Source organism: Notolepis coatsorum, assembly GCF_963971535.1.
Source record: "Notolepis coatsorum genome assembly, chromosome: 1".
Classification (NCBI taxonomy): domain Eukaryota; kingdom Metazoa; phylum Chordata; class Actinopteri; order Aulopiformes; family Paralepididae; genus Notolepis; species Notolepis coatsorum.
The window spans coordinates 132,979,890-133,007,485 of record NC_140165.1 but is presented as its reverse complement, the minus strand read 5'-3'; the positions used below and the strand labels follow the sequence as shown (position 1 = coordinate 133,007,485).

The 27,596-nt window shown below is 41.7% G+C and overlaps 1 protein-coding gene across 1 annotated transcript in view; it reads left to right on the top strand.

Annotated features, from left to right (window-relative positions):
• agtpbp1 (ATP/GTP binding carboxypeptidase 1) overlaps nucleotides 1-27,596 on the top strand; it is a 156,075-nt gene that overhangs the window by 121,075 nt on the left and 7,404 nt on the right. Inside the window, exons 25-26 of the mRNA XM_084332840.1 lie at nucleotides 8,797-8,973; nucleotides 18,480-18,604. Coding sequence (XP_084188966.1) covers nucleotides 8,797-8,973; nucleotides 18,480-18,604 — 302 coding nt within the window. The remainder of the gene's footprint in view (nucleotides 1-8,796; nucleotides 8,974-18,479; nucleotides 18,605-27,596) is intronic.

Sequence of the window (27,596 nt, the reverse complement as noted above, 5' to 3'; positions counted from 1 at the left end):
TTATGTACTTTAACTACTGGCCATACAGTACACAATATCTAAATATGATGAACACTTTCCACAATGAAATCGGTTCCAGTCAAAGGTAATAATCAAATATTTAATGGAGCAAAAGGTACATAGAATATTTATCTTACATTTATCATTTGAATGCACTTGTAAGGCAAATGAGTACTCGTAGGCAAATCAACACTGAATGTCCAATCTCTGGTTACGCAGGAAGCAAGTATACAACCTGGCTCTTAGGGAATTATATCTATGGTACACTTAATGATATAGCGGGATATACTGGAGGGGGTCCTCCCGGTTGTAAGCCGGTAGGGGGGGTAGGAGAGCCGTCGGTAGTAGACCGTCTGGTCAACGATATCTATGGAGACTTCAAGTACAGAAGACAGTGCAATAGACTCTTGATCCGCAGATGAATACACCTTGGTTCTCTTGTAGGCTGTAGCTCCACAATGAAGAAGAAGCTAGGCGACCTCAGTCTCTCTGAGCGCCGACTCAACTTGACTCCTCTCGAGGGTAAATCCAACACTCACAGGCGTCGGCGATTATCCGCTCCACAAATCACAGTACCAAAGCAAATATATATTCCAGCCGCATAGGGCTCAGCCGTCATCGGGTAGGTAATCCAGTGTACATGTCCCTCGGTCCTCGCCTAGATCTCCTCGGATGAAAGCGCCATGTGGTCGGCCCAACCTGGATAAGACTCTAGATAACACGAGGAAGCGTTGGAGATGCTGGTCACTTTAGAACTCTAACCGCACGATGCACCATACACGATAGACTATTATTACTTGATAGAAATACGTCGCACTCGACGGTACAGTGCCAAACTCTGACAATTCAGTTATTAATTCGCACGAGGTCTCAATGCTATTCTAAGGCCAAACAGGCCATACTTCACCGCACGTCGTATCGTGGGTGAGGCTTCACGTTCTGTTACTAAGTTGGGAAGAAGGGTAAGGGACTTCTACATTTACTTGCGCCATATTTATATGCACGGTGAACAAATAGTGCCACTCTCATTTCGGTAGCCGTATCCCTGAGCGGAGCCGGGGCTAGTACGGACATGTCTCGTCGGTACCTTTGAACTTGACGCCAGGGGCTGGTCCCCTGGCGCCTGGTCCTTTGTCCAATAAGAGAATGAACTATTATGGGCTATAGTAGGCTAAAGGGATATTCCGTGTATATGTACAAGGAATATACAAGGGATATCAAACGATATACAAATACTATTCAATATATATCAACAAATAAATATATATACTCTGTTTAATCTGATCCTTCGTAACACTTTGCGTAGTGGGCGTGTCAACAGAGAAGCTCATCTGAATGGTTGAAAGACCTGAAATATAGGATGCAAGCAACACACAACACTCACACACACACACACACACACACACACACACACACACACACACACACACTGTGACCAGAACAAATATCAGTGATACATCACGAGAGGGTGAGCACATATTCAGACACACACACACACACACACACACATACACACACACACACACACACAGTACAGTTTACTGACTGACTGATTGACAGACACACACATGTCATTCAGGAGTCCACTTGCTCACTAATTTACCAACGCATGCACGCACGCACGCACACACACACACTGGTTTGCACTTTATAGTACTGTACATTAGTACACTGCATAGTATTGTATATTATATGGTAACTCAGAACATTGTACATATGTCTATACCGAACACTGTGACCTCATTTTCTTCTTCTAAATTACATGCTATACTATGTTATTTGATACTATCTTGTCTAGCACAGTCTCTGGAGCGTAACAGTAAGAAGCATTTTGTATGAAAGTATTCTGTACTTCTATATGACAACTATTAAAGAAACTTGAACACACATATACACTCACCCCCTCATTACACTCAGTCCGCCCCTCTGCTCAAATGAATATTAATGGAATTTAACTTGATTAAATCACCTTTATTAAATTACACTTGTATTGTATTGCATCAGTCTACAGATTGCCATCAGTGCAGAAATGGGAGATGTTATCAGTCTCTAGCAAATAGCTCATTCTCGACAGATGGCTTGCCCTCAAAGGGAATTCAGTGCAGGCCATCTGAGCTTTTGAATATTAATTGAGGTCATCATGGTCATGCATTGGTACAAAATTGTGAGCAGCAATAGCAAGTCACATTACAGTACCTTGCTTGTATTCACACATATCACACATATTTCAAGATACATTTGGTTTATAGTTGTGTGTTGATAAGTAGATGTGTTGAAACATGTTACATTATCAATTACAATTGAAATGTGTTAAAAACCAGCAGCATAATCAGGCCAATGACATTATTTGACTTCAGTCTGGATAGAAGATAAAATCACTTGGTATTAAGCTTATTATTTTTCACAGCATGTCTGTTAAATTCTACATCATCAGTGAGCAGCTCCACTCAAGCCGTTTGGGGTAGGTGCCTTGCTCAAGGGCATTTCAGTAGTTGGGTAGAGCATTACTTGTTCACCTCCCCCACCCAGATATCCCTGCTTGTCTGTGGATTCAAACTAGCAAACTTCCTGTCACAAGCCCACTTCTCAGTTGTTTTGCTTTGCACTGCATCATAAAATTAATGGTAGCTACTAATGGTATTAGTACAGAGATGGTAGAGATACTCTGGTAACATATCATGTGAAAACAGATGAGTGGTATTAGTACAGAGATGGTAGAGATACTCTGGTAACATATCATGTGAAAACAGATGAGTGGTATTAGTACAGAAATGGTAGAGATACTCTGGTAACATCTCATGTGAAAACAGATGAGTGGTATTAGTACAGAGATTGTAGAAATGCGATGATACTCTGGTAACATCTCATGTGGTCTGGTGCTGATGCTGTGACCCCTTGACAATGAATGAAGTCTACTGTATGTGCCATGTATTGATTATATTAGTCTTAATTTATCAATCATTAAATCATGCCATGAGCCTTATTTATTGTAACGCAATGTTGAGCATTTTATTTATTGTACTGCATTGTTCTAAACCACCGTCCAGTTACAGTTTTGGGGAATGTTTTCAAACCCTCAACATTAAGTCCTAGATAGCAGTCTTAAACTGAATTTCCTTCAAAGGAAAACTGTTTATCTCAGTGTCAAAATGTTGTTTCCGAGGCCAATCCACCCTGCCAAAGAAAAGAATTCTGAGGGGAACATTGCTCGACAGGCTCTCCTCGTGTTTAGATTGTTATTTCATCTCTTTTCCTCTCAAGTTGTGTTATCCGCACAGAATAACACAGGGACATTGTGCCTCGTCATGTCCCAGTCTAGGGGGGTAAAGTGGCACAACATGAAAGACGTGTCCTTCCCTCCCTGTCCCTCTCTGTCACACTGGTTCTAGATGAAAAATAGAAAGCAATTTAATGTATTCTTCAGAGGAAGCGCAGACTTTTTTTGTATTTAATTTTTTTATTATTTTTTAAACAAACACATAAACAAACATGACAACACACTTGATTGATTGATTGATTGAAAAGTTTATTAACAGATTGCAGAATGGGTACAGTACAGTACAGCTCAATACATACAATTGTTAAGGGGATGCAGACCAGAGAAAGACTTTCGTCTTGTTTACATCAGGGTCCCCCATTTTCAATTCATCATAACATATATGACATACATGACATACAGATAGACAGTACTGCTACATCTATACATTTATGACATATCAGATTTGCAAATACAGTACTGTTTGTGATACAAAAGTGTCCAGAAAAGGAGTGTATATACATTTGGCATAGAAACTGTACATTGGAGGAGGTTGGTTGGGTGGGGTGGGGTTGGGTGGGTTGGGTGAGGGCTGTACATTGGAGGTGGGGGGGGGGGGGGGGGGGGGGTTGGGAAGGGGACACACACACATTTTACACTGTACATTGGAATATTGACAAAGCCTTACTTGGTCATTTACTGTACAACTAGGTTAGGACATTTGTAGGGGCCAGTTTCGAATTGCAGTCTCACGTAGGTGTTTTTTGAGAGTGTTTTTGAAGGTGGGTAGTGATTCATATGGTTACGATAAGATATACAAGCATTAGTTGTCAGGAAGCGCAGACTTCAGGGTGGGTGAAGCCCAAAATAATCAACTAAACGGGACTAACTGAAAACAAACGACTAACTAACCTGTCAGAAATAAAAGACATTCATCTTTCCTATCTTTCTACCTAACTTAAACAGGGATAAAAATGGAAAAGACAGCCTACCCCTACAGCTTCCTAAACCTGTTAACCTACATGCTAATGAGGTATTTACAATTACCGGTATTTATAATGGGTAGAAGTGAATACAATTTTGTAAAGGTTGTAACATGAACCTAAAGCACTAGGCTATAGCTACCACATGCTGCGTCAGAACCCTAAAGCACTGAGCTATAGCTACCACATGCTGCGTCAGAACCCTAAAGCACTGAGCTATAGCTACCACATGCTGCGTCAGAACCCTAAAGCACTGAGCTATAGCTACCACATGCTGCGTCAGAACCCTAAAGCACTGAGCTATAGCTACCACATGCTGCGTCAGAACCCTAAAGCACTGAGCTATAGCTACCACATGCTGCGTCAGAACCCTAAAGCACTGAGCTATAGCTACCACATGCTGCGTCAGAACCCTAAAGCACTGAGCTATACAGTAGCTACCACATGCTGCGTCCGAACCCTAAAGCACTGAGCTATACAGTAGCTACCACATACTGCGTCAGAACCCTAAAGCAGGGGTTCCCAAACTTTTCAGGCCGGGACCCAGAAAATAAGGCGTCAGAGAGCCGCGGCCCAATGCACATCGTCAGGCTTTTTTTTTTTTTTTTTTTGCCAGGCGACCGATTTTTTAAGCCAAATATCACTTCAATCCTATTAAGTTAGTTCAAGTTAGTTATTCATTTATATGTGCTATTTATGAGAGGGCTAACTTGTTGCAAAATAATAATGATAATAATAATAGCCTCATTAAAATACTATTGTTGCTTCGGTTGTTTTCAGCGTTTTATGTGCATAATCTTATTTAGTTTGAAATGTTCGTTGAAATAAGTAGATTTTTCGTTTTTGTTTATTTATTAAGTTAACCATATAGTCACATTTTAGAATACAATAGAATAGAATTTTAGAATACAACTAGAAACACTGTCCTGGCCTGCTTCTAAGTTCAGTGGCCTAAAATTCTTTTTTTTTTATTATTATTATTATTATTTTTTTTAAATCATCTCGCGTCCCTCCCGTGGCTGCTCGTGGCCCACCTTTGGGTCGCGACCCCGACTTTGGGAACCACTGCCCTAAAGCACTGAGCTATACAGTAGCTACCACATACTGCATCAGAATCCTAAAGCACTGGGCTATACGGGCATTTTAAAGAAAAATCCAGATCGATTGATCGCATGCTATACTCGATTGATTGTGTATTACTCGAAAAGTATACTTTTTTTTGTACTTATTTTTGTTCATTCACGTATATATGTTTAAGGAAACCAACAAACAGTTATAATCGTACACATACATGTGAAAAGTTATGTAAAAAGAATATATATATATTTTTTTTTCATAAACATTTATAATTTCGATTTTTTATTTTATTTTTTTCTCATAGCTACGAGTACTCACGCCGATCCCTAGTAGCTACCACATGCTGTATCAGAACTCTAAAGCACTATGATGCAGTACAAACCAGTATGGTCACAGAACACATCAGCAAGCAGCATTAAGGACATTGGTTTGGGAGAGAGGATGGAAGCCTAGGTCTGATTCAAAATGACTGCTGGCGCCAGAACAAAGACTGGGATTCCCTTTTGTAGGCAGTGACATTCCCCACCCTCCAACCAATCAGTTTGCCACCTGTTAATTAGCTGTCATTCCCACAAATCTCTGTCAAACACATCTACAAAAAGGTCTATTTTCTTTTACTCTTTTACCTTTGCATGGACCCATGTGTTAAATTATACCATGCAGCTTACAGAGATATCAAATGTTTGAGCTTCTGTGTCTTTGAAAAAAAAAATCTGAAATTGACAAATTTACACAGAAATGAAAATAATCTATCGTTTTGGTAAGGGACAGGAGATAAAACAATAACAACCAAGTCAAATGATTGGAATGAGCGAGCTGTCTATCAAACCCTCTAGTGACACGCATGCTTGTTATGCGCATAGCAGTTGCATGCATATGCATACACAACGGCATGCTGCTAACACATAGCTGCCTAGCGGGCAGGGCTCCAGACTAACTTTTTTCACCACCGTCCCAGAACCGTCCCGAAATACAATTTTAACCGTCCCAAAGTGAATGTAACTGTCCCAAAAATCAAATGTTTCTTTACTTTGGTTTTGTCGTCTATAGTTGTTATTGCCATAAGAAACACCATTCAGAGAAGGGGAGAATAAATTGATTTAGTCAAAAGGCTCCCAGGTGGAAAGATTTCACAAGAATAATTATGATTAAAAATAAATAAATATATATATATATATATATATATATATATAAAAAAAAAAGTGTTTAACAAGGTGCTAGTATAGGGATATTTGGTCACAGTGCTGTTATAGTCAACCAATTGGAGCCATGTTGATTATTCCTTCCATAGGAAAATATATTTAAATGTATTTGTATTTTATTTCGTTTTAGTTTTTTTTGTTATTACAAATGTGTGTGTTTATGGTTGGCACTGTGCAATACTCCAATTCAGCCATTGGCAATTCAGCCGTTGGGTGGGGGGCGCTGTTGAGCGGGCCTGTGACCGGACCTGAAAGCGCCCCTGGCTCTGCGGCTCTGCAGCTGCATGCTATTCGCAAATCCAGCATGAGCCAGCTCCCGCTGCAGCCGTCGTTATCAGACCACTACACACATATCATAATGTTTACAGCAAACTGTAGTTGATCACCAGGTATGTTTTATTAGCGTAGAATAATTCATATATATATATGCGCGCACTGACAGTCGGCTAATTGACATTTCCTGTGAAAAAAATAAAATCCTCTCCGTCCCGTTTGCGTCCCAAAAAAGATTTCTGTTCGTCCCAAATCAATATTTGATCATCCCCGGGACGACGGGACATCGTTAGTCTCGAGCCCTGCTAGCGGGGCGTGGCTTTGGAGGCATCCTGATGCATTTTTATTAGAAAGGGTGTTGTCGGATTCGATTTAAGGATTTAAAAATATTTCTGCCAAAAATCAACGGCCGCCTGTTGCTCCTTTAACCGGCTAACCGGATATCCTTGCACATCCCTATTACTAACCATAGATGAAAAGGACACACAGGCTTTCTATCCACCATGCTCTGGTCAGTGTTATAGACCGGCTTTATTCTGTCTATTAAACCATTGTTTTGTCATTACAGTGTTATAGACTGGCTTTATTCTGTCATTTAAAACAATGTTTTCTTGCCATTACAGTGTTATAGACTGGCTTTATTCTGTCATTTAAAACAATGTTTTCTTGCCATTACAGTGTTATAGACTGGCTTTATTCTGTCATTTAAAACAATGTTTTCTTGCCATTACAGTGTTATAGACTGGCTTTATTCTGTCATTTAAAACAATGTTTTCTTGCCATTACAGTGTTATAGACTGGCTTTATTCTGTCATTTAAAACAATGTTTTCTTGCCATTACAGTGTTATAGACTGGCTTTATTCTGTCATTTAAAACAATGTTTTGTCATTACAGTGTTATAGACTGTCTTTATTCTGTCATTTAAAACAATGTTTTGTCATTACAGTGTTATAGACTGTCTTTATTCTGTCATTTAAAACAATGTTTTGTCATTACAGTCTTATAGACCAGCTGTATTATGTCTTAATACTGCCCAAAGGGGACATGCATTGCTATTCCTAGCACTATTTGGGCAACTTTACACAATTCCTGTGAGTCTATTGAACACATCTGTACGTTTTTTTCTTTTTTTTTTAAATGCATTGTTTTATATTTCTAATCAAGTACTCAAAAGCCACATTTTTCTCCCTTTGGATTTCAGGCTGTGTTGGCCTGGCTCCGCCCATAAGCACTTTGAGTGACAGTCATCCACACAGTCTGCGACTGGCACAGAGAGAGATAGAGCGAGACTGAGGGGGATACTAATTAATTTCGCCGCAGGGGGGCATAATCCCATGGGACAATGCATTGGTAACTTGTTTCAAATGACAATATATACCCCTGTGAATATTATTGTACGGATCGGAATACGGGTGTGCGCGTGGGAGCATGCGCAAAGATATTACAGTGATATGCTGGTGCTCCCGACTGCAAGGGAGAGAGATAGAAAGGGAGAGAGAGAGACGGAGAGAGAGAGGGGGACACACGGAGGCACGGAGCACTTACACACAACCTGTGTAAACGCTCTGTGTGTGTGGTTGAGAGAAGACGGGTCCCTCGCTCTCTCTCTCCATCTCTCTCTCTCCCTCTCTCTCGCTCGTCCCCCTGCCTCGCAGTCAAAACCCGTTTGAAAAAGTGTCGGGTTACACTATGCGCTCTCTGCCTCGCTCTGTTTGAGGAAGTGAAGATATTTCCACTCGCTCTGCTGTCGCTGTCAACCATAGAGGGGGCGTTAGTTATGCAAATCAGTGCTATATTCACGTCAGCAAAACTGTCAAATCAGAACAGCTTAGTTGAGTGAGGATCTCGTGAACTCGAGACTAGACTGATGAGTCAATATGATAATTAACGACACAGACCACATTGATATAATCCCCAATTGCTAGGAAAACATGCTAAACACTGGAAAAGGCTATTTATTATGCATGTCCCCTTTAACTGACCATGTCTCTGTCTCTCCATCAGACCCTGCCTAAAATCCTGTCTCAGTCAGCCCCGGCCTTCAGCATGTCCAGCTGTAGCTTTGTAGTGGAGCGCTCCAAGGAGGCCACGGCTCGCGTGGTCGTGTGGCGGGAGATAGGAGTCCAACGCAGCTACACCATGGAGAGCACGCTCTGTGGTTGTGACCAGGGCAAATATAAGGTACAAGACCTCTGTGTGTGTATGTGTGTGCATAGTGCAAATTAAGACCACCCTACTACCCCCTCTGAATGACCCTTGAGTCCCCCCTGAAAGAAACAATAATCTATATTGTGTGTGTGTGTGTTATATAAGCATATAAGCATTTCATTGTCAAACCAAGCATGTTCAGTATTTGTAATGATGATTCAGGCATGTTCTCTCTTTTTTTAATATTTCTTTATTATTAAAACATCCTGCGCCAAAAACGAGTTTACTCGTTATTGCCCGCCAATCTAATAACGCCAACAACGAGTTTACTCGTTTTTATGATCGTTATTTCCTTTATTCACTATTGGCATTCATAATTCATCCAGTGATCCAGCTGGACCCTGTCTGATATTTCAACGCCTCAATACCGCCCCCTGGTGGATTTCGGGCGAGTTGCACTCCACACTAAACCGGATGTGGCGCTCTGTGCATCGGGGAAATTCCTCCGGCAGAGATATCTTATTATGTTGATCAGACAAACACTCGAGTGCATTTGATCGCTTTCGAGACGCAAGAATCAATATGCTTTCTGCGTTTATTGCGTCATACAAACGGAAAATGGATCTAGCAGATCGACATCAAATAATGTTTTTTTTTTCTCCAGACGCATCGGCCACAGGTAAGAGGAATCTAACGTTAATTCCAGCTCGATTGTCCATTTATTTCATTGCAATCCATCTGCTCAACTTATGATGTTGTACTAAGGAAAGCCGTTACTGACAATCAAGGAATCATAAACGACCCCCCCCCCCCCTTTCCTTCACGCATGATGGAGCATAATGTAGACCGAGCATATGCATTTGAATTTTTTAATATAGCGTGTATAGGAACGAAACGCCAATCGATTATGTGTAATATGCGTCGGGGCCTATAACTCACGTTCTAGGAATTACTGCTATACACTCCAAAAACATACTTATATTCACGACGGTACTAACACGACAATGTATGAATGGAAAAATATAACGTTCCCACATCCGGAACGCTAGATACCCGATGTTGAATGGGCCATAGTAATGTAGATATAACTATAATATTTAAAAAGTTATAGCCCTGCAAAGAAGGTGAGCGACTCCATAGGGTTACAGCACTGGCAGAGAGGGGTATAAGATGGGCAAACTGCATGGCACAGAATGTGTTAATAGTTTGAAACACAAAACAGCTCAACATAAATACAGTACAATACAGACAAAACTAAACTCACAAACAGTACAATACAGTACAATACAGACAAAACAAAACTCACAAACAGTACAATACAGACAAAACACACTAACAAAATGGGGGGGGGGTGCAGATCAAACACTTCTACATTCAGTCATAACTATTCTCCAAATCATATTATGTCCTTATAAAGATCCAGGGACCGTCCTCTCCATGGTCATGTTCAGCGAGCGTTGAAGCTGCTCGTTCCATTGTCCATGCAAAAACAATTAGGCTTTTGGATCTTCCAGTTCATCATGATTGTACGCTTAACTGACATATGCGCTAGTGTAATGATGCGTTGCGTGAGTGCTGATTGTATACCAACTACCCCTATGCCCAAGAGGCAGACTCTTGGACATAAGGGTATTTTAACATGGAGAATAGAGGATGACCTTGTGCCAAAAACTCTTCACTGTGGGGCAATGCCACAACATGTGGATGAGTGTTCCTACCTCCCCACATCCATGCCAGCACAAATCTGAGATGGCATGATCCATTCTTTTTTATTTTAATTGTATAATTTTGTATCTTACACATTTGGATGATGTTGCTGTATTTTTTTAAACAGTCTCCCATTGTGGTGCAGTCAAGGAAACCTTCAAATCCCTCTCCCACTGCTGTTTGTTTAATGGAGGCCAGGCCATCTGATGCGTTAAGTGACAGTAACCTGTAGATCTTGGATACTGACCTCCTAGCTGAAGTGATCCTTCTTAGTCTCATCCATATCCTTGTTTATCCCCATATCTCTATTTTAATAGATAGTGATCTTACTACAGATCTTAACTGAAAGTACAGCATGAATTCACTTTTAATATTAAATTATACAGATCTTTCAATTCATTAAAGGGTATTGTCTCTCCATCCTTCACAATCTGTCCTAGTTGATGTATTCATTTACCCTGCCATGAAGTATTTAGTACTATTGTACTGCCCCCAGCCATTAATAGGGGGTTAGACCATATGGGGCATGAAGGTAAAAAGATCCCGTTGAAGGCTAACCGTTTCTGTAGGGCTTTGACTATCTCACATGAAAATTGTATTATAGGGTTATCCATTTTAAAGTAATTAAATGTTAAAATTTAACATTTTAAAAGCCCCTCTGTCTGTCCCACTCCCTCTCTTCTGGGGGCCTGCGTGGGGGAGGGGCCTGCGTGGGGGAGGGAGGGAGGGAGGGGCCAGACGTCTAGGGGGGACATCTCAATCCTCAGTCACACAGTGAGATGTACCGACAGTAGATGGGTAACGGGGTCGACACATGCCGACTGTTTTCTCTCACCCGGACAGACTAATGACAAGGCACATTACATTTCATATGACCAGGGTTGAAACAAGCAATTCAAACCACATAATCCTAATATGTATGACTGTAGGTGGTCAAAGGATGACATTTTTGGATGAATTCATATATTTAGGGGTCACCCTAGACTCATAACTAAGGATGAAGATATGTGGGTATTATGTTAGATCTGTGGGTATATGTTAGGTCTGTGGGTATATGTTAGGATGAAGATCTGTGAGTATATGTTAGATATGTGGGTATATGTTAGATCTGTGGGTATATGTTAGATCTGTGGGTATATGTTAGGATGGAGATCTGTGAGTATATGTTAGATCTGTGGGTATATGTTAGATCTGTGGGTATATGTTAGATCTGTGGGTATATGTTAGATCTGTGGGTATATGTTAGGATGGAGATATGTGAGGGTATATGTTAGGATGGAGATATCTGTGGGTATATGTTAGATCTGTGGGTATATGTTAGGATGGAGATCTGATCTGTGGGTATATGTTAATCTGTGGGTATATGTTAGGATGAAGATCTGTGGGTATATGTTAATCTGTGGGTATATGTTAGGATGGAGATCTGTGGGTATATGTTAATCTGTGGGTATATGTTAGATCTGTGGGTATATGTTAATCTGTGGGTATATGTTAGATCTGTGGGTATATGTTAGGATGGAGATCTGTGGGTATATGTTAGGATGGAGATCTGATCTGTGGGTATATGTTAGATCTGTGGGTATATGTTAATCTGTGGGTATATGTTAGGATGGAGATCTGTGGGTATATGTTAGATCTGTGGGTATATGTTAGATATGTGGGTATATGTTAGATCTGTGGGTATATGTTAGGATGGAGATCTGTGGGTATATGTTAGATCTGTGGGTATATATATGTATAGGGTGAAACCATAATGATACCAAGGATACCGTTTTACTATGTTCTGATCAAATATTCTCCTCAATCCATTTCCAACTGCCTATTTCGATCTTGCATATGTAACCCCATGACAAGGGGAATCTGGCATTATAAGAGACATAGTATGAGTGAACATCCGGAATACCAAGTCCACCGCTATTTCTTGGTCTCATCAATTTCTTGTAGCTGATTCTAGGTGTCTTCTCCCTCCACAAGAAACCTGTAAATAACTTATTTATCTCTTTAAACCAATAAGAGGGGAATTTGAGTGGTACAGCTGATATTAGAAATGATATTCTAGGTAAAATATTAATTTGTATTATCTCTGCTCTACCCCATAATGAAATGGGTAGCACTGTCCATCTCTTAATATCCTCCCTAATTGTCTTCAAGAGGTGTGGACCATTAGAATAAAAAATTGTGTCTATAGGTGTCCGGATGTTTATTCCGAGGTATCTCATACCTTGTGATCTCCACTGTAAGGGAGCAGAACCAACATGTGAAGGGTGGGTCAGGTTATTCAGAGGAATAGCTTCACTCTTATTGAAGTTCACCTTATATCCTGAAAACTCCCCAAATGCTTTAATCAACTTCATCACGTGTGGGATTGACTAACAGGGTTGTGTTAGTGTTAATAGTACATCATCTGCGTACAGATTAGCTTTAAAGTCATGCCCCCCAATATTGATACCCGTGATTTCCTCCTCTGCTCATATGGCACAGGCCAGCGGTTTGAGGGCGAGGATGAGGAGTGATGGAGAAACTGGACAACCCTGCCGGGTGGACCTGAATAGCTGAAACGGTTCAGATATAATGCCATTTGTTTTGATTGAAGCTAGTGGTTTGTTGTAGAGCGCCATCACCCAATGTATGACCGTAGGTCCAAAACCGAATCTGGTAACAACATAAAACAGATAGTGCCATTCTATTCAGGCATGTTCTCTCTAATATTACTGTGGACTGTATGTCTTGTTGCACTAATCAAAGCTGCCTAAAAACAAATGTAGGGAGATGGAGAGAGAGAGATGTGCAGCAGGGTCTAGGATTCTTAGTATGTCCACCAGGTGGAGTCATAGTCTCAGTTAACAAACTGAAAGACTTCAAGTCTATTGGATGTTTGAAGGTGGACATTACAGTGTGTTGGATATTTAAAGGTGGTCATTAACATTTCAGTCTGTTGGATTTTTTTTTTTTTTATCCACTTTTTCTCCCATTTTTCTATATTTTCTCCCATCCCAATTTCGTATCATCCAATTCAACCCTCCCCTGTCACGAACGCTGTTTCTTGCCTCCCACAAGCCGGCTGCAATGTGGACTAAGTCATACATAGCACAAGTCCCCTCCGGTACTTGAGGTAACAGCAGTCGCATCTTTTCACCTGCGCAGCTCGATCTCTCAGTGGCGAGGAGTAACGCGTGGGAGGCTCACGCTGCCCCCGACACTTCCTGATTCTACTGCGCAGGCGCACCAACCGACCTGTAGGAGTCGCTGTCCACAACGCCCGATCCCCACCCATCAGTTTCCCACCCCCTAATACGGCCAATGTGTATTAGTACGGACGACCAGCTAAACTGAAAGCAAATGTGGAGAGCTGGGCTCGAACAGGCGATCCCAGCGTCTCCAGATTTCGTGGCGAGCGCCTTGCCCACTACGCCACGTAGCCGCCAGTCTGTTGGATGTTTGAAGGTGGACATTATAGTCTGTGGTTGGATGTTTAAGTTTGATTATACTTTTTTTTTACCCAGGGACAATGCACATCAATCAACACTTTCAGTTTCCACATCAATGTAAATAAAATGTTGTTAACTAATGAGTTAGTTTTCATCCGTAGTCCCTGCCAGACATGCATGTCTTGGTGTGGGAGGAAACCCACACGGGAGAACATGCAGACTCCACACAGAAAGGCCTCCCACCGGGATTTAAACCCAGGACCTTCTGTGAGGCAGCAGTCCTAACCACTGGTCCACCGTGCCTCTGTGCTGCCCTTGCTGGATATTTGACATTACAGTCTGTTGGATGTTTGAAGGTGGACATTACAGTGTCTTGTTGGATGTTTGAAGGTGGACATTACAGTCTGTTGGATGTTTGAAGATAACCAAAATTAACACTAAATAATATCCATTAATTTGGAAATCAATAATCATTTGTGTTTAGGAACCTCTGTGACGTGAGTCGACCTCGTGTGTCGTTGCCTGGGAAACTCTTGATGCGAGTGGCACTCGTAGATCGTTTTCAATTACTTTTATAATGACTTTAAATTACTGCGGAGAGAGAGCGTGAACGTATGGATGTAGGTAATGATGGAGTGGACCGCAGACATGCTGGCTTTTTCTTTTCAGCTTCATTGATTCTTCTTCCAGGCTTCTCCAAATTAAAGTAAAATCAGAAACAGAACCACAGGGATCAATATGAATACACAAGAACATAAAACCATGAGTAACAGACAACAAATACATGGGGGGGGGGGGGGGGGGGCAGGGGAAAAGGGGGTGGTAGGTTGGAGGAGGGTGGTTAGGTTATGGGTAGGGAAGGTTGAATGCTAGGGAGAACATGTAGGTTTCAAGTCGGGATTTGAAGGTGGAGAGTGAGGGAGAGTCTGATGGTCTGAGGGAGGGTGTTCCAGATTCGGGGTGCAGCATGTGAGAAAGCCTGATCACCAAAACGTTTGAATTTGGATGACTGATGATAATGAGTCTGAATCTCCACTCTATCACACATTTTGACACTTTACTGATAGGTTTACACATACTGTACTGTACATGCTTTTACACACAACCCTTGAAAATGAATTACCGGTATTATAGACGTCCTTGTAGAATTCTAGAGAATTAATCACCGTGGGCAGGGGAGTGCTCATCCACGCTCTGATTGGAAGAAGGTGAGTGAGTGAGTGAGTGAGTGTGTGAGAGAGAGAGAAAGAAAGAAAGAGTGGGTGGAGAAATGGTAAATGGCTGCATTTTTATAGCGCTTTTATCCAAATCGCTTTACAATTTGTTCCTCACAATTTTACCCATTCACTCACACTTTCACACACTGATAGCAGTGGCAACCATGCAAGGTGCCAACCTGCACATCGGGAGCAATTAGGGGTTAAGTGTCTTGCTCAAGGACACTTTGACACGCTGCCCGGGAAGAGCGGGAATCAAACTGGGAACCTCTGGATTACCAGACGACTGCTCTACCTCCTGAGCCACTGTCGCTGTCACTGTCGGTCCAGAGAAAGAGAGAGTGTGAGCGTGCCCAGTGACTGAGATGGCCTTGCACCAGCAATTATTATATTTATTGTGTTTGATCATTTAGATTTAGGCTATTTAGCTTGTAACGGAGTCTGTCAACAACCACAGCTGCCTCCCAACACTGTTGGATATTTTGTCTCATCTTTTTTCTTCATTAGGCCTAATTCATTGATCTTCTAGTCAGCATTTTCTCAATTTCAATTTCAATCTTATCTTTATTGAGTATCATAATATGTTTGAAGGTGGACATTTCAGTCTCTTGTTGGATGGTTGAGACATTACAGTGTGTTGGATGTTTGAAGGTGGACATTACAGTGTGTTGCATGTTTGAAGGTGGACATTACAGTTTGTTGGATGTTTGAAGGTGGACATTAGTGTGTTGGATGTTTGAAGGTGGACATTACAGTGTGTTGGATGTTTGAAGGTGGACATTAGTGTGTTGCATGTTTGAAGGTGGACATTACAGTGTGTTGCATGTTTGAAGGTGGACATTACAGTGTGTTGGATGTTTGAAGGTGGACATTACAGTGTGTTGGATGTTTGAAGGTGGACATTACAGTTTGTTGGATGTTTGAAGGTGGACATTACAGTGTGTTGGATGTTTGAAGGTGGACATTACAGTGTGTTGGATGTTTGAAGGTGGACATTACAGTGTGTTGGATGTTTGAAGGTGGACATTACAGTGTGTTGGATGTTTGAAGGTGGACATTACAGTGTGTTGGATGTTTGAAGGTGGACATTACAGTGTGTTGCATGTTTGAAGGTGGACATTACAGTGTGTTGGATGTTTGAAGGTGGACATTACAGTGTGTTGGATGTTTGAAGGTGGACATTACAGTTTGTTGGATGTTTGAAGGTGGACATTACAGTGTGTTGGATGTTTGAAGGTGGACATTACAGTGTGTTGCATGTTTGAAGGTGGACATTACAGTGTGTTGGATGTTTGAAGGTGGACATTACAGTGTGTTGCATGTTTGAAGGTGGACATTACAGTGTGTTGGATGTTTGAAGGTGGACATTACTGTGTGTTGGATGTTTGAAGGTGGACATTACAGTGTGTTGGATGTTTGAAGGTGGACATTACAGTGTGTTGCATGTTTGAAGGTGGACATTACAGTGTGTTGCATGTTTGAAGGTGGACATTACAGTGTGTTGGATGTTTGAAGGTGGACATTACAGTGTGTTGCATGTTTGAAGGTGGACATTACAGTTTGTTGGATGTTTGAAGGTGGACATTACAGTGTGTTGGATGTTTGAAGGTGGACATTACAGTGTGTTGCATGTTTGAAGGTGGACATTACAGTGTGTTGCATGTTTGAAGGTGGACATTACAGTGTGTTGGATGTTTGAAGGTGGACATTACAGTGTGTTGGATGTTTGAAGGTGGACATTACTGTGTGTTGGATGTTTGAAGGTGGACATTACAGTGTGTTGGATGTTTGAAGGTGGACATTACAGTGTGTTGCATGTTTGAAGGTGGACATTACAGTGTGTTGCATGTTTGAAGGTGGACATTACAGTGTGTTGGATGTTTGAAGGTGGACATTACAGTGTGTTGCATGTTTGAAGGTGGACATTACAGTGTGTTGGATGTTTGAAGGTGGACATTACAGTGTGTTGCATGTTTGAAGGTGGACATTACTGTTGTTGTTAAACGCTCCGTCCTCCAGAGCCCCAGGTACACGGACAAACCACAGTAGCTGTAATCAGTCAGACTGTTGACATAATTAATGTTCAAAATCTACATGGCAGACATGTCTCTGCGTGTGTGTTCATGCATGTGTGTGTCTGTGTGCTGGTCTGTGTATCTCTGTGCTTGCTTGCTTGGTTGCTTGTGTGTGTGTGTATGTGTGCTGGTGTGTGTGCTGTGCTGGTGTGTGTGTATGTGACTATTATTCCAATCCAGTTTTTCCCGACTTCTGTCCCTGTCATCTCTCCCTCCTCTCCCCTTCCTTCCTTCCTTCCTTCCATCCAATAACCCCCGACTCAACCTCAACCCTCCTCCCATTCGCTAGGGGTTGCCAATGTCAACATCTGCAGAGCCCAGGGGCGATCTTGGGTTGCCAGTTTGGCACCGGTTATCCCCCCTATTGACTTGTGTAGAGTATTTGTCCAGATGTGCAGGAACTAAAGCCCAGTAACATGTGGTTGTACCCCCCCCCCCCCCACACAGTTCAGACCACGTTTAGATGCTCCCTGCTAGCTTTTGTCTGGCATAGGGAAGAATGAAAATACTGTGTGTGTATACTTGTATGGATGTTCACCTGTATATACACACACACACACACACACACACACACACACACACACACACACACACACACACACACACACACACACACACACACACACACACTAGGGTGGCTTATGACCAGGAAGGGGGATATGGGAGCAAAATGTATTATTATTATTATGTATTTATTTATTTTTAAATTTCAATAAACCTTTCCCAACTCAATGAGTAACCGTGTTAAATAACCGTGATCTAAATATTCACCGAAATAATGGTGGTTAGGATTTTTGCCATAATGGAGCAGCCATAGACAGTGCCTGTGTGTTACTGTCTGTGTTCTAATGTTTATTCTGGGAATGAATAGTTTTCCCGGTATGTTCCTACATCAAATGATTACCACAGTAAAGACAGTGAGTCCCAGTGTCAGTGTTGTTTGAAGGTGGACATCCGCCCTTCAGATCCCCAGGCACATGGACAAACCACAGACTGTTGACGTAATTAATGTGCAAAATATACATAGCAGACGTGTGTGCGTGTGCGTGTGTGTGCCCTCTTAGCCAATCCATCCAATCTCACATCATGTTGTGTATGTGTTCAATCTCCAGGGCCTCCAGATCGGCACTAGGGAGCTGGAGGAGATGGGAGCCCAGTTCTGCGTCGCCCTTCTCAGGCTGAAGAGACAGCCTTGTCCTAAGACCAAGCTCATAAAGACACAATGCAAAGTGACCTGGTGAGACACACACACACACACTGCACACATACACATAGCAGGGGAATGTTTTGTGTGTTGCTAGGCAATAACATTGACTACAATGAACTTCCGGTCAGGCTTGTCGCTCTGTTTGCTGAATCGAAACACAACGTTAGTTATTGTACTATACCGGTAAGCTTAAACACACTTAAACCTTTCACTACCACACTACAAAGGGTTAACCCTTTCACCACCACACTACAGAAGGTTAACCCTTTCACTACCACACTACAAAGGGTTAACGCTTTCACTACCACACTACAAAGGGTTAACCCGTTCACTACCACACTACAGCAGGTTAACCCTTTCACTACCACACTACAGAAGGTTAACGCTTTCACTCCCACACTACAGAAGGTTAACCCTTTCACTACGACACTACAAAGGGTTAACGCTTTCACTACCACACTACAAAGGGTTAACCCTTTCACTACCACACTACAGAAGGTTAACCCTTTCACTACCACACTACAGAAGGTTAACGCTTTCACTCCCACACTACAGAAGGTTAACACTTTCACTACCACACTACAAAGGGTTAACGCTTTCACTACCACACTACAAAGGGTTAACCCGTTCACTACCACACTACAGCAGGTTAACCCTTTCACTACCACACTACAGAAGGTTAACGCTTTCACTCCCACACTACAGAAGGTTAACCCTTTCACTACGACACTACAAAGGGTTAACGCTTTCACTACCACACTACAAAGGGTTAACCCTTTCACTACCACACTACAGAAGGTTAACCCTTTCACTACCACACTACAGCAGGTTAACGCTTTCACTCCCACACTACAGAAGGTTAACCCTTTCACTACGACACTACAAAGGGTTAACGCTTTCACTACCACACTACAAATGGTTAACCCTTTCACTACCACACTACAGAAGGTTAACGCTTTCACTACCACACTACGTAAGGGATAATGTATAGCTACGAGGTCATTGTCGCAAAATAATTGACAGACACAGAGTTTAGAACACCGAGGCGCCGTGCCGAGGTGTTCTAAACGCAGTGAAGGTCAATTATTTTGCGACAATTATCGAGTATAGGCTATACATTATCCCGCTTATTACATGGCTAACTTACTAACAATATACCTAATTCATTTTACACCATCGACAAGACGAGATCAAATGCAGACGCAGTTGTTCTGTGGCTCCGCTTTCAGCCCAAATAAAGTTATTATTATTATCGCCGGCAGCCGGCAGGTCTGTGGTCTGATTGCACTGATGAGTGCAGCTGTGCATATGCTGCGCTTAGCTTTCGTGACTGCGATCTAAATGCTTGATTGTGATTGGTCAATAGCGCTAGTTGCCCGTATCACCAGTGATTATTGCGCGTTGCCCATGGCAGCGGTCGGTTATCGGAAAATTATTCACCGCTGTCAGGGGCAACCGAGCGCTATTGACCAATCACAATCAAGCATTTCGACGAATGTTAAAACGCCATGTAATAAAGAAGGTTAACCTTTCACTACCACACTACAGTAGTGTGGTAGTGAAAGGGTTAAACCCACACCCAAATATAGCAATAAAAACTAGGGGTGTTTTTGTCAATGTTCATAATGGACACACACTTTAATAAATCATGAAACAAAGTAATAGGACTAAGTCAATGTCAATTGTCTCTATGGAAAAACAATCTTGGTTGGTTGGTTTAACTCCCTCCAGGAAGGAAATTATAACTTATAACGTATACTTTATTATAAAGTATATTTATTATTGTATTGCTTATATTTATGTCTTTCTACTATTACCCTGCCCATACTTTCTACTATTACCCTCCCCCATGCTGCTATGACACCCACATTTCCCCCAAGGGGATCAATAAAGGAATGTCTTATCTTATCTTATCTTAAAGTAGACACCAATCAATCAGCCATCCACAAAGTATATTCTTGACTCAATTGATTACTTAACTATACTACTACAAAACCAGTTTCTCAATGATTAGCAGAAAGAGACTTGTTGAATCAGTTTTTCTATTTGTCTTGTATTACGGCAATGTGATTTGTAGACATGCTACAGCTTCCGCTCTTAAGCCCTTGGTATATCACTCAGTCCTCAGATTTATCACTGGTGATAGTTATAGTACTAACCATTGTATCCTGTACAATAAGGTTGCGTGGTCCTCTCTGGCAGAGAGACATGATTTGCACTGGCATCTGTTTCTATGTAAAGCCATTGTATATGCAGTGCATCTTCCCCCTTGTATCACTTAATTATTGGACTGGACCTCTGGACCTTATCATACTCTCTCCAATGATCAGCTTCAAACCCCAGAGTTTACGCTGAACTTGGGAAATCGGCTTTTAGCTTCTGTGCCCCCGACACATGGAACATCCTGTAATGTACCTTAAAATGCAATACCTTAGTATTCTTTAAATCTTACAGTACAGTTTAAATCTTTAATGACCAACCCTTTCATCCACTATTGCAGTTGTTTTTCATTGTTTTGTTTATTGACTTTCTTTTTGTTTTATTTTGTATTTATTGTGTGCTGTATTTCTCAACATCATTTGAAATGAGAGTTGCTCTCAATGATTAATTAAAAATGAATGAAGGTTGAATTAATATTTTCTAACCAACAAACTTAAACTTGCTTTGGTTTCCTAGTAACAAACACTTCAAGTGCTGGATTATCTTTGTTTCTCCCCCTCTGAGGAGAGGTTAGAGGTCACCAGGGCAGAGACAAGAACACATGAATTGAATAATAAAACCCAGTATTCTTGTCCTACTATGAGAAAATAAACAAAATAGTTTTCGTCAACAAATGTCAGTCAAGATGTTGTGTCCTTGGCTTTAGTGACAGCTGTAGTAGTTTACACACACACACACACACACACACACACACACACACACACACACACACACACACACACACACACACACACACAGACACACAGACACACAGACTAGTGGTCTGCAAGGGCCTTGAAATAAAGCCCGAGCCCTGCCCGAGCTCTTGAATTTCAGGCCCTGCCCGAAAATAAGCCCGACTGTAAATAATATTTTAAGCACTAGCCCGCATGAAAACCCGAAAAAAATTATTATTATTATTATTATTATTAAAATATAAATTTTTTTGTATTTGTTTTAAATATTCGAAACACGGTTTTATATGAACGTAATAAATAAACAAAACGAAGAAGCATTTACATAGCCTGTTTCGCAATGCCGTCTCTCCCAGTGCTCGCTTATATAGACTGACTCACACATCAGCCTCAAAACGTATTGAAGGCTATAGAATCTTCTTTGACACACACACACACACACACGACACACAATAGCCTACTCAGTCAAACAAACAAACAGAAAACAGAAATCAGATTTCGAGCAGAGCAACAAAACAGGTAGCGAGTCGCGACCCAGCAAATAATAAACATATCACTCACCACGACGTCAGCAACGCGTTGAACACCATTAACAAAACCGGCTACATACATCCCAAGAACAAATTAAAACGTTCGCCAACTGGCTATATTCCAACACAACCAATCGAGTTGAACTTGTCCCCTGAGTTCTTCTCCCTGCGCGCTGCAGTAATTACATCCAAATGTTTCTCTGGCGCAAAAGAGAAAGCGAATCTTAAAACGAAGGTTATCATATAACCCTAGTTATATGAGAAAAAGAAAAAAAAACGCAATTTAAAAAAAATAAAAATAAAAAAATGGCGGTGCCCGGGCCCGGCCGAGCCCGAATTATTTATTAAAAAAAAAGCCCTACCCAGCCCGAACCCGCCGGGCCGGGCCGCGCCCCGTCGGGCCTGGGCAAGGTTGCAGTGCACTAACACAGGGGTTCCCAAACTTTTCAGGCCAGGGCCCAGAAAATAAGGCGTCAGAGAGCCGCGGCCCAATGCACATCGTCAGGTTTTTTTTTTTTTTTTTTTTGTCAGGCGACTGATTTTTTAAGCCAAATGTCACTTCAATCCTATTAAGTTAGTTCAAGTTAGTTATTCATTTATATGTGCTATTTATGATAGGGCTAACTTGTTGCAAAATAATAATGATAATAATAATAGCCTCATTAAAATACTATTGTTGCTTCGGTTGTTTTCAGCGTTTTATGTGCATAATCTGTTATTTAGTTTGAAATGTTCGTTGAAATAAGTAGATTTTTCGTTTTTGTTTATTTATTAAGTTAATATAAAACCATATAGTCACATTTTAGAATACAATAGAATAGAATTTTAGAATACAACTAGAAACACTGTCCTGGCCTGCTTCTAAGTTCAGTGGCCTGACAAAAAAAAAAAAAAATAAAAAAAATAAAAATAAAAAAAAAACATTTTTTTTATTTTTTTTTATTTTTTTTAAATCATCTCGCGGCCCACCCGTGGCTGCTCGCGGCCCACCTTTGGGTCGCGACCCCGACTTTGGGAACCACTGCACTAACACAGACACACACACACACACACGCGCACACAAACAAAAAACACACGGACACAAACACACAAACACAAACTTATCCCTGGATATAAATGTTCTTTTCACTGTGAAAGTGTTCTCATAAACACAAGGTTACACACATGCATATGCATAAATCACATGTTCCTGTACACATACATGACACCACACCGACACATAAATACACACAATTATACTAGATGTACAGGGCAACCTTGTAGGTGAGGAGTAATTGTGCTTATACACACTATATCTGTATGAGGGTTTTCTCATAAGTGGCAATTGCCGGCAAGTGGCAATGTCACACACACACACACACCTACACACACACCTACACACACACACACACACACACACACACACACACACACACACACACACACACACACACACACACACACACACACACAGCAGACCTTGCTGTGCAGTGACCTTGTATACGATCTCGGTGTTGTGGCCTGGCACTACGAACTCTATTTATTCCACTAAATTGACCATACACTCAAAATATTGGCACATCAAATATGCTCCCCGTAACCGCCCCAGACAAGCGTGCAAATTGACCCATAAAGTCAAACAAGCCCAATGGCATGTTTAGACTTTGTTTGCACTATTGTTTACACCTCTCCATCAAGTCCTGCATCATGTCCCAGAATGCACCAGCAGGCTTTCATTAGGCCTTTGATCTTGGACGATGCTGTAATGTACCGTACTGTATTACTTTGGCCTCGCTCTGTCTTAGCCACACCCAGCCATTCGTGCCAAACCAACACTGGCTTTTAATGGCACGTGTCGACAAAGAACATCCCATCAACTGGATACAATGAATTATATATAATGTTTGCAATGTTTTGTTCATTACGATGGTACATGTGCAGATCGGCCAATTCAGACATGGATAAAAGATGTCCTACTTTTAGAGCAAGAGACGTGCAGGTGTTCTAAACGTTGTTTTTGGTTCAACCAGGGACCAACACTTCAGGCTTATTAGAATGCTCTCCCACTGTTCTCATGTGGAGACCCATTTTGGGCCCTGACCCATAGTTTAAGAAACGCCAATCTTAAACTCCCTCTCCTCTTGTACAATCCAAGACGAGTGTTCAACCTCCTCTTCCTCTGAGGCAGCTGTTGCACTCTGTTGTCTGGCACCTCATACACCAGTGTGTATTTAATCTCCACGTTTTAACTCTAAGATTATGACCACATACTGCTGCGGGGGCAACAGCGGCCCGGGGGTGGTAGAGCAGTCGTCTGGTAATCCGGAGGTTCCCGGTTCGATTCCCGGGCAGCGTGTCGAAAGTGTCCTTGAGCAAGACACTTAACCCCTAACTGCTCCAGATGAGCAGGTTGGCACCTTGCATGGTCGCCTCAGCCATCGGTGTGTGAATGGGTCAATTATGTGAGGAACAAATTGTAACGCGCTTTGGATAAAAGCACTATATAAATGCAGTCCATTTACCACCAATTACCATGATTATCGATACTTATCAAGTTCTCTGTGATTGCCCCCAAACACGGTCTCAGTAGAGGGATGGAGTGAAAATGGAGGATATCTCTAAGTGCAAAACAATTAATGTCCACTAACACTGCCAGGGTTAGGGGTTCTGGGGCAGGGCCACTGAAAATAATATTCCACAACATTATTCCATTGTAAAGCGATTTGACTAGCACTAGCAACCATTCATGAATACACCTTTAAACAATAAGCCTAACTTTGATCTAACCAAACACCAAACTACTATATTATTGTAACTGGTTTTTATTTAAGCAGGTACAATCCCATTGTGATCAAATATCTCTTTCGCAAGGGAGGCCTGGCCAAGACAGCAGTTTAGAAAGACAATACAACACTAATAACAAAAGAGAGATGCTGTATAAAAACACACACATTCCTCAAACAATAGAAATACCTACACCACTCTATTGATTGTTTTAGCTCTATTGAATGTTTTAACAATAGAAATACCTACACCACTCTATTGAATATTTTAACAATAGAAATACCTACACCACTCTATTGAATATTTTAACAATAGAAATACCTACACCACTCTATTGAATGTTTTAACAATAGAAATACCTACACCACTCTATTGAATGTTTTAACAATAGAAATACCTACACTCTATTGAATGTTTTAACAATAGAAATACCTACACCACTCTATTGAATTGAATGTTTTAACAATAGAAATACCTACACCGCTCTATTGAGTGTTCTTTCACCCAGCAGTCTGAGGTTTTGACGAAGTCTTTCTTTAAGACCATAACGAAACCTTCAAACCAACCTACCTTTCCTCTCACCGTGGCCACGTTTGTCCCTCTCTACGCCTCTCTATCAAACCCTCAGTTCAACAAGTCTGAGGTTTTGAGATAATGAAGTCCTACTTAAATCCGAGACCACAGAGAAAGCATTTACATCCGCAGCCAAAGCCAAACGACACACACCACACGGTATTATCTGCACCTCTGTGTTAAAAGCACTCTGCTCTCCCCGAGCAGGGCTTCATTAGCAGGCTGGAGATGAGACACTGCTCCTGTGTTACAGCACTCCTCACCACTTAATGCTCCATCTCTCTCTCCCTCTCCCTCTCTTACCAAACTGCCCTCATGTCATATTGATCCAGCCATGTATCATTTATGTTTTTCATCATTATGGGGCCCATATTGTTTGTGTGTGTGTGTCTGCCCCCCCCCCCCCCCCCCCCCCCCCCTTCCCCGCAGCCGGCCTCCTCTCACTGCTTGGTGCTCAGTCCGTGGGGTTTGATACCTTACCACTTATCATTTTAATTGTTAGCCATCAGAGCCATGAAATCATGAGCAGCCTCAGAAGCGAACGCAGATGGTGATTTTGCGTTATTGTGACTTTTACACTCGTTTATTGTTTATTAAAGATCCCCCATTAGTCTCCACCATAGTGAGGACTACTCTTCCTGGGGTCCGTGCAAATAAACTTGAGTATTTCCGTTTCTGTTAGAGGGACACGCCACACCCAAAGCGGGAATTTTATTACACAAATCAAGTATTTCTTCCACTGCTATACAGTACCTGACAATACCTATTATACATGTTTCCTCTCGGCTGTATGTCTATGCATATACTGTACTATTTGATACCGTACCACTTAACATTTCATTTTTCATCATCACAGCCATGAGATCATGGTGTGTGTGTGTGTGTGTGTGTGTGTGTGCGTCTATGTTTTATAGATAATGCATGCAGTGTAATGGTACTGAATATGTATGTGTTGTATCTATTATGTGTGTGTGTGTGTGTAGGTGTGTGTGTGTAGGGTCCTGCTCCTTGGCAGTTCTATTTTTCTAATGGCTTGTAATGGTTAAAGCTCTCTCATTCTTGGATCTCAATACTCTCAGTCTCACTCTCTCTCTATCACTCTCTCTCTCTATGTCTCTCCAGACAGTGCTTTGTCCATTCAGACCATCACACACGCACGCACGCACACACACACACACACACACACACACACACACACACACACACACACACACACACACACACACACACACACACACACACACTTACTGTATGGACAAACATGCACAATCTCACACAATTCCTCTACACAGTACACGCCTACTCTACACAAACACAATTATCTGCACACACATTATCTGTGTGTGTGTGTGTGTGTGTGTGTGAGAGAGGGTCGAGGGAGGGTGTGGTAGGAGGTCAATGTCTGAGCCCCTGTGATCGACTGTCTCCCAGGGATCACATTTCAACCCATTAACACCATTAAAAACCCACTAAAGCCACTAAAACCTCAAAGAACCACCAACCATTTAACCATTAAGACCCACTGGAAGAAAAAAACAAAACACTATGACCAGTACTAACCATGCACAAATTACCATTTGTTATATAGAGGTTGTGGATTGTATCTCAGTGTCTCTATTATCCCTAATATATTACAGCGCTGAACATTATGAAGTAAATATCATATTAGAATTATTTTAGCTCATATTCTGACTTAAATATATGTATTTTTAGGCCTAGTCTTTAGTTTAGAATCTATGTCTCCTTTTCACAGTTAAATAACTGTTGGAATACATGTCACCTGCTAATATGTGACATATTAGCTCCACCACAAGCATCGCCTTGTGTTGTCATCAGGGAGTGGGAGAGAGAGAGGGGGCGACAGTGGCTCAGGAGGTAGAGCAGTCGTCTGGCAATCTGGAGGTTCCCGGTTCGATTCCCGCTCCTTCCGGGCAGCGTGTCGATGTGTCCTTGGGCAAGACACTTAACTGCTCCCTATGAGCAGGGTGGCACCTTGCATTGTTGCCTCCGCCGTTGGTGTGTGAATGTGTGAGTGAATGGTGAATGTGTGCAACAAATTGTAAAGCGCTTTGGATAAAAGCGCTATACAAATGCAGTCCATTTACCTCTCTCTGTTTCAATGCACCATATGAGAATGAATGCACACGGCAACCGTCAATAATTTAACCTTGGCCATTCTTTCACTACTTTCAAAGGAAGCATTCCTTCCATAGCTGAAGGCTGATGACAATACCTGACCCCTTGCTCATTCCCACTTTCTCT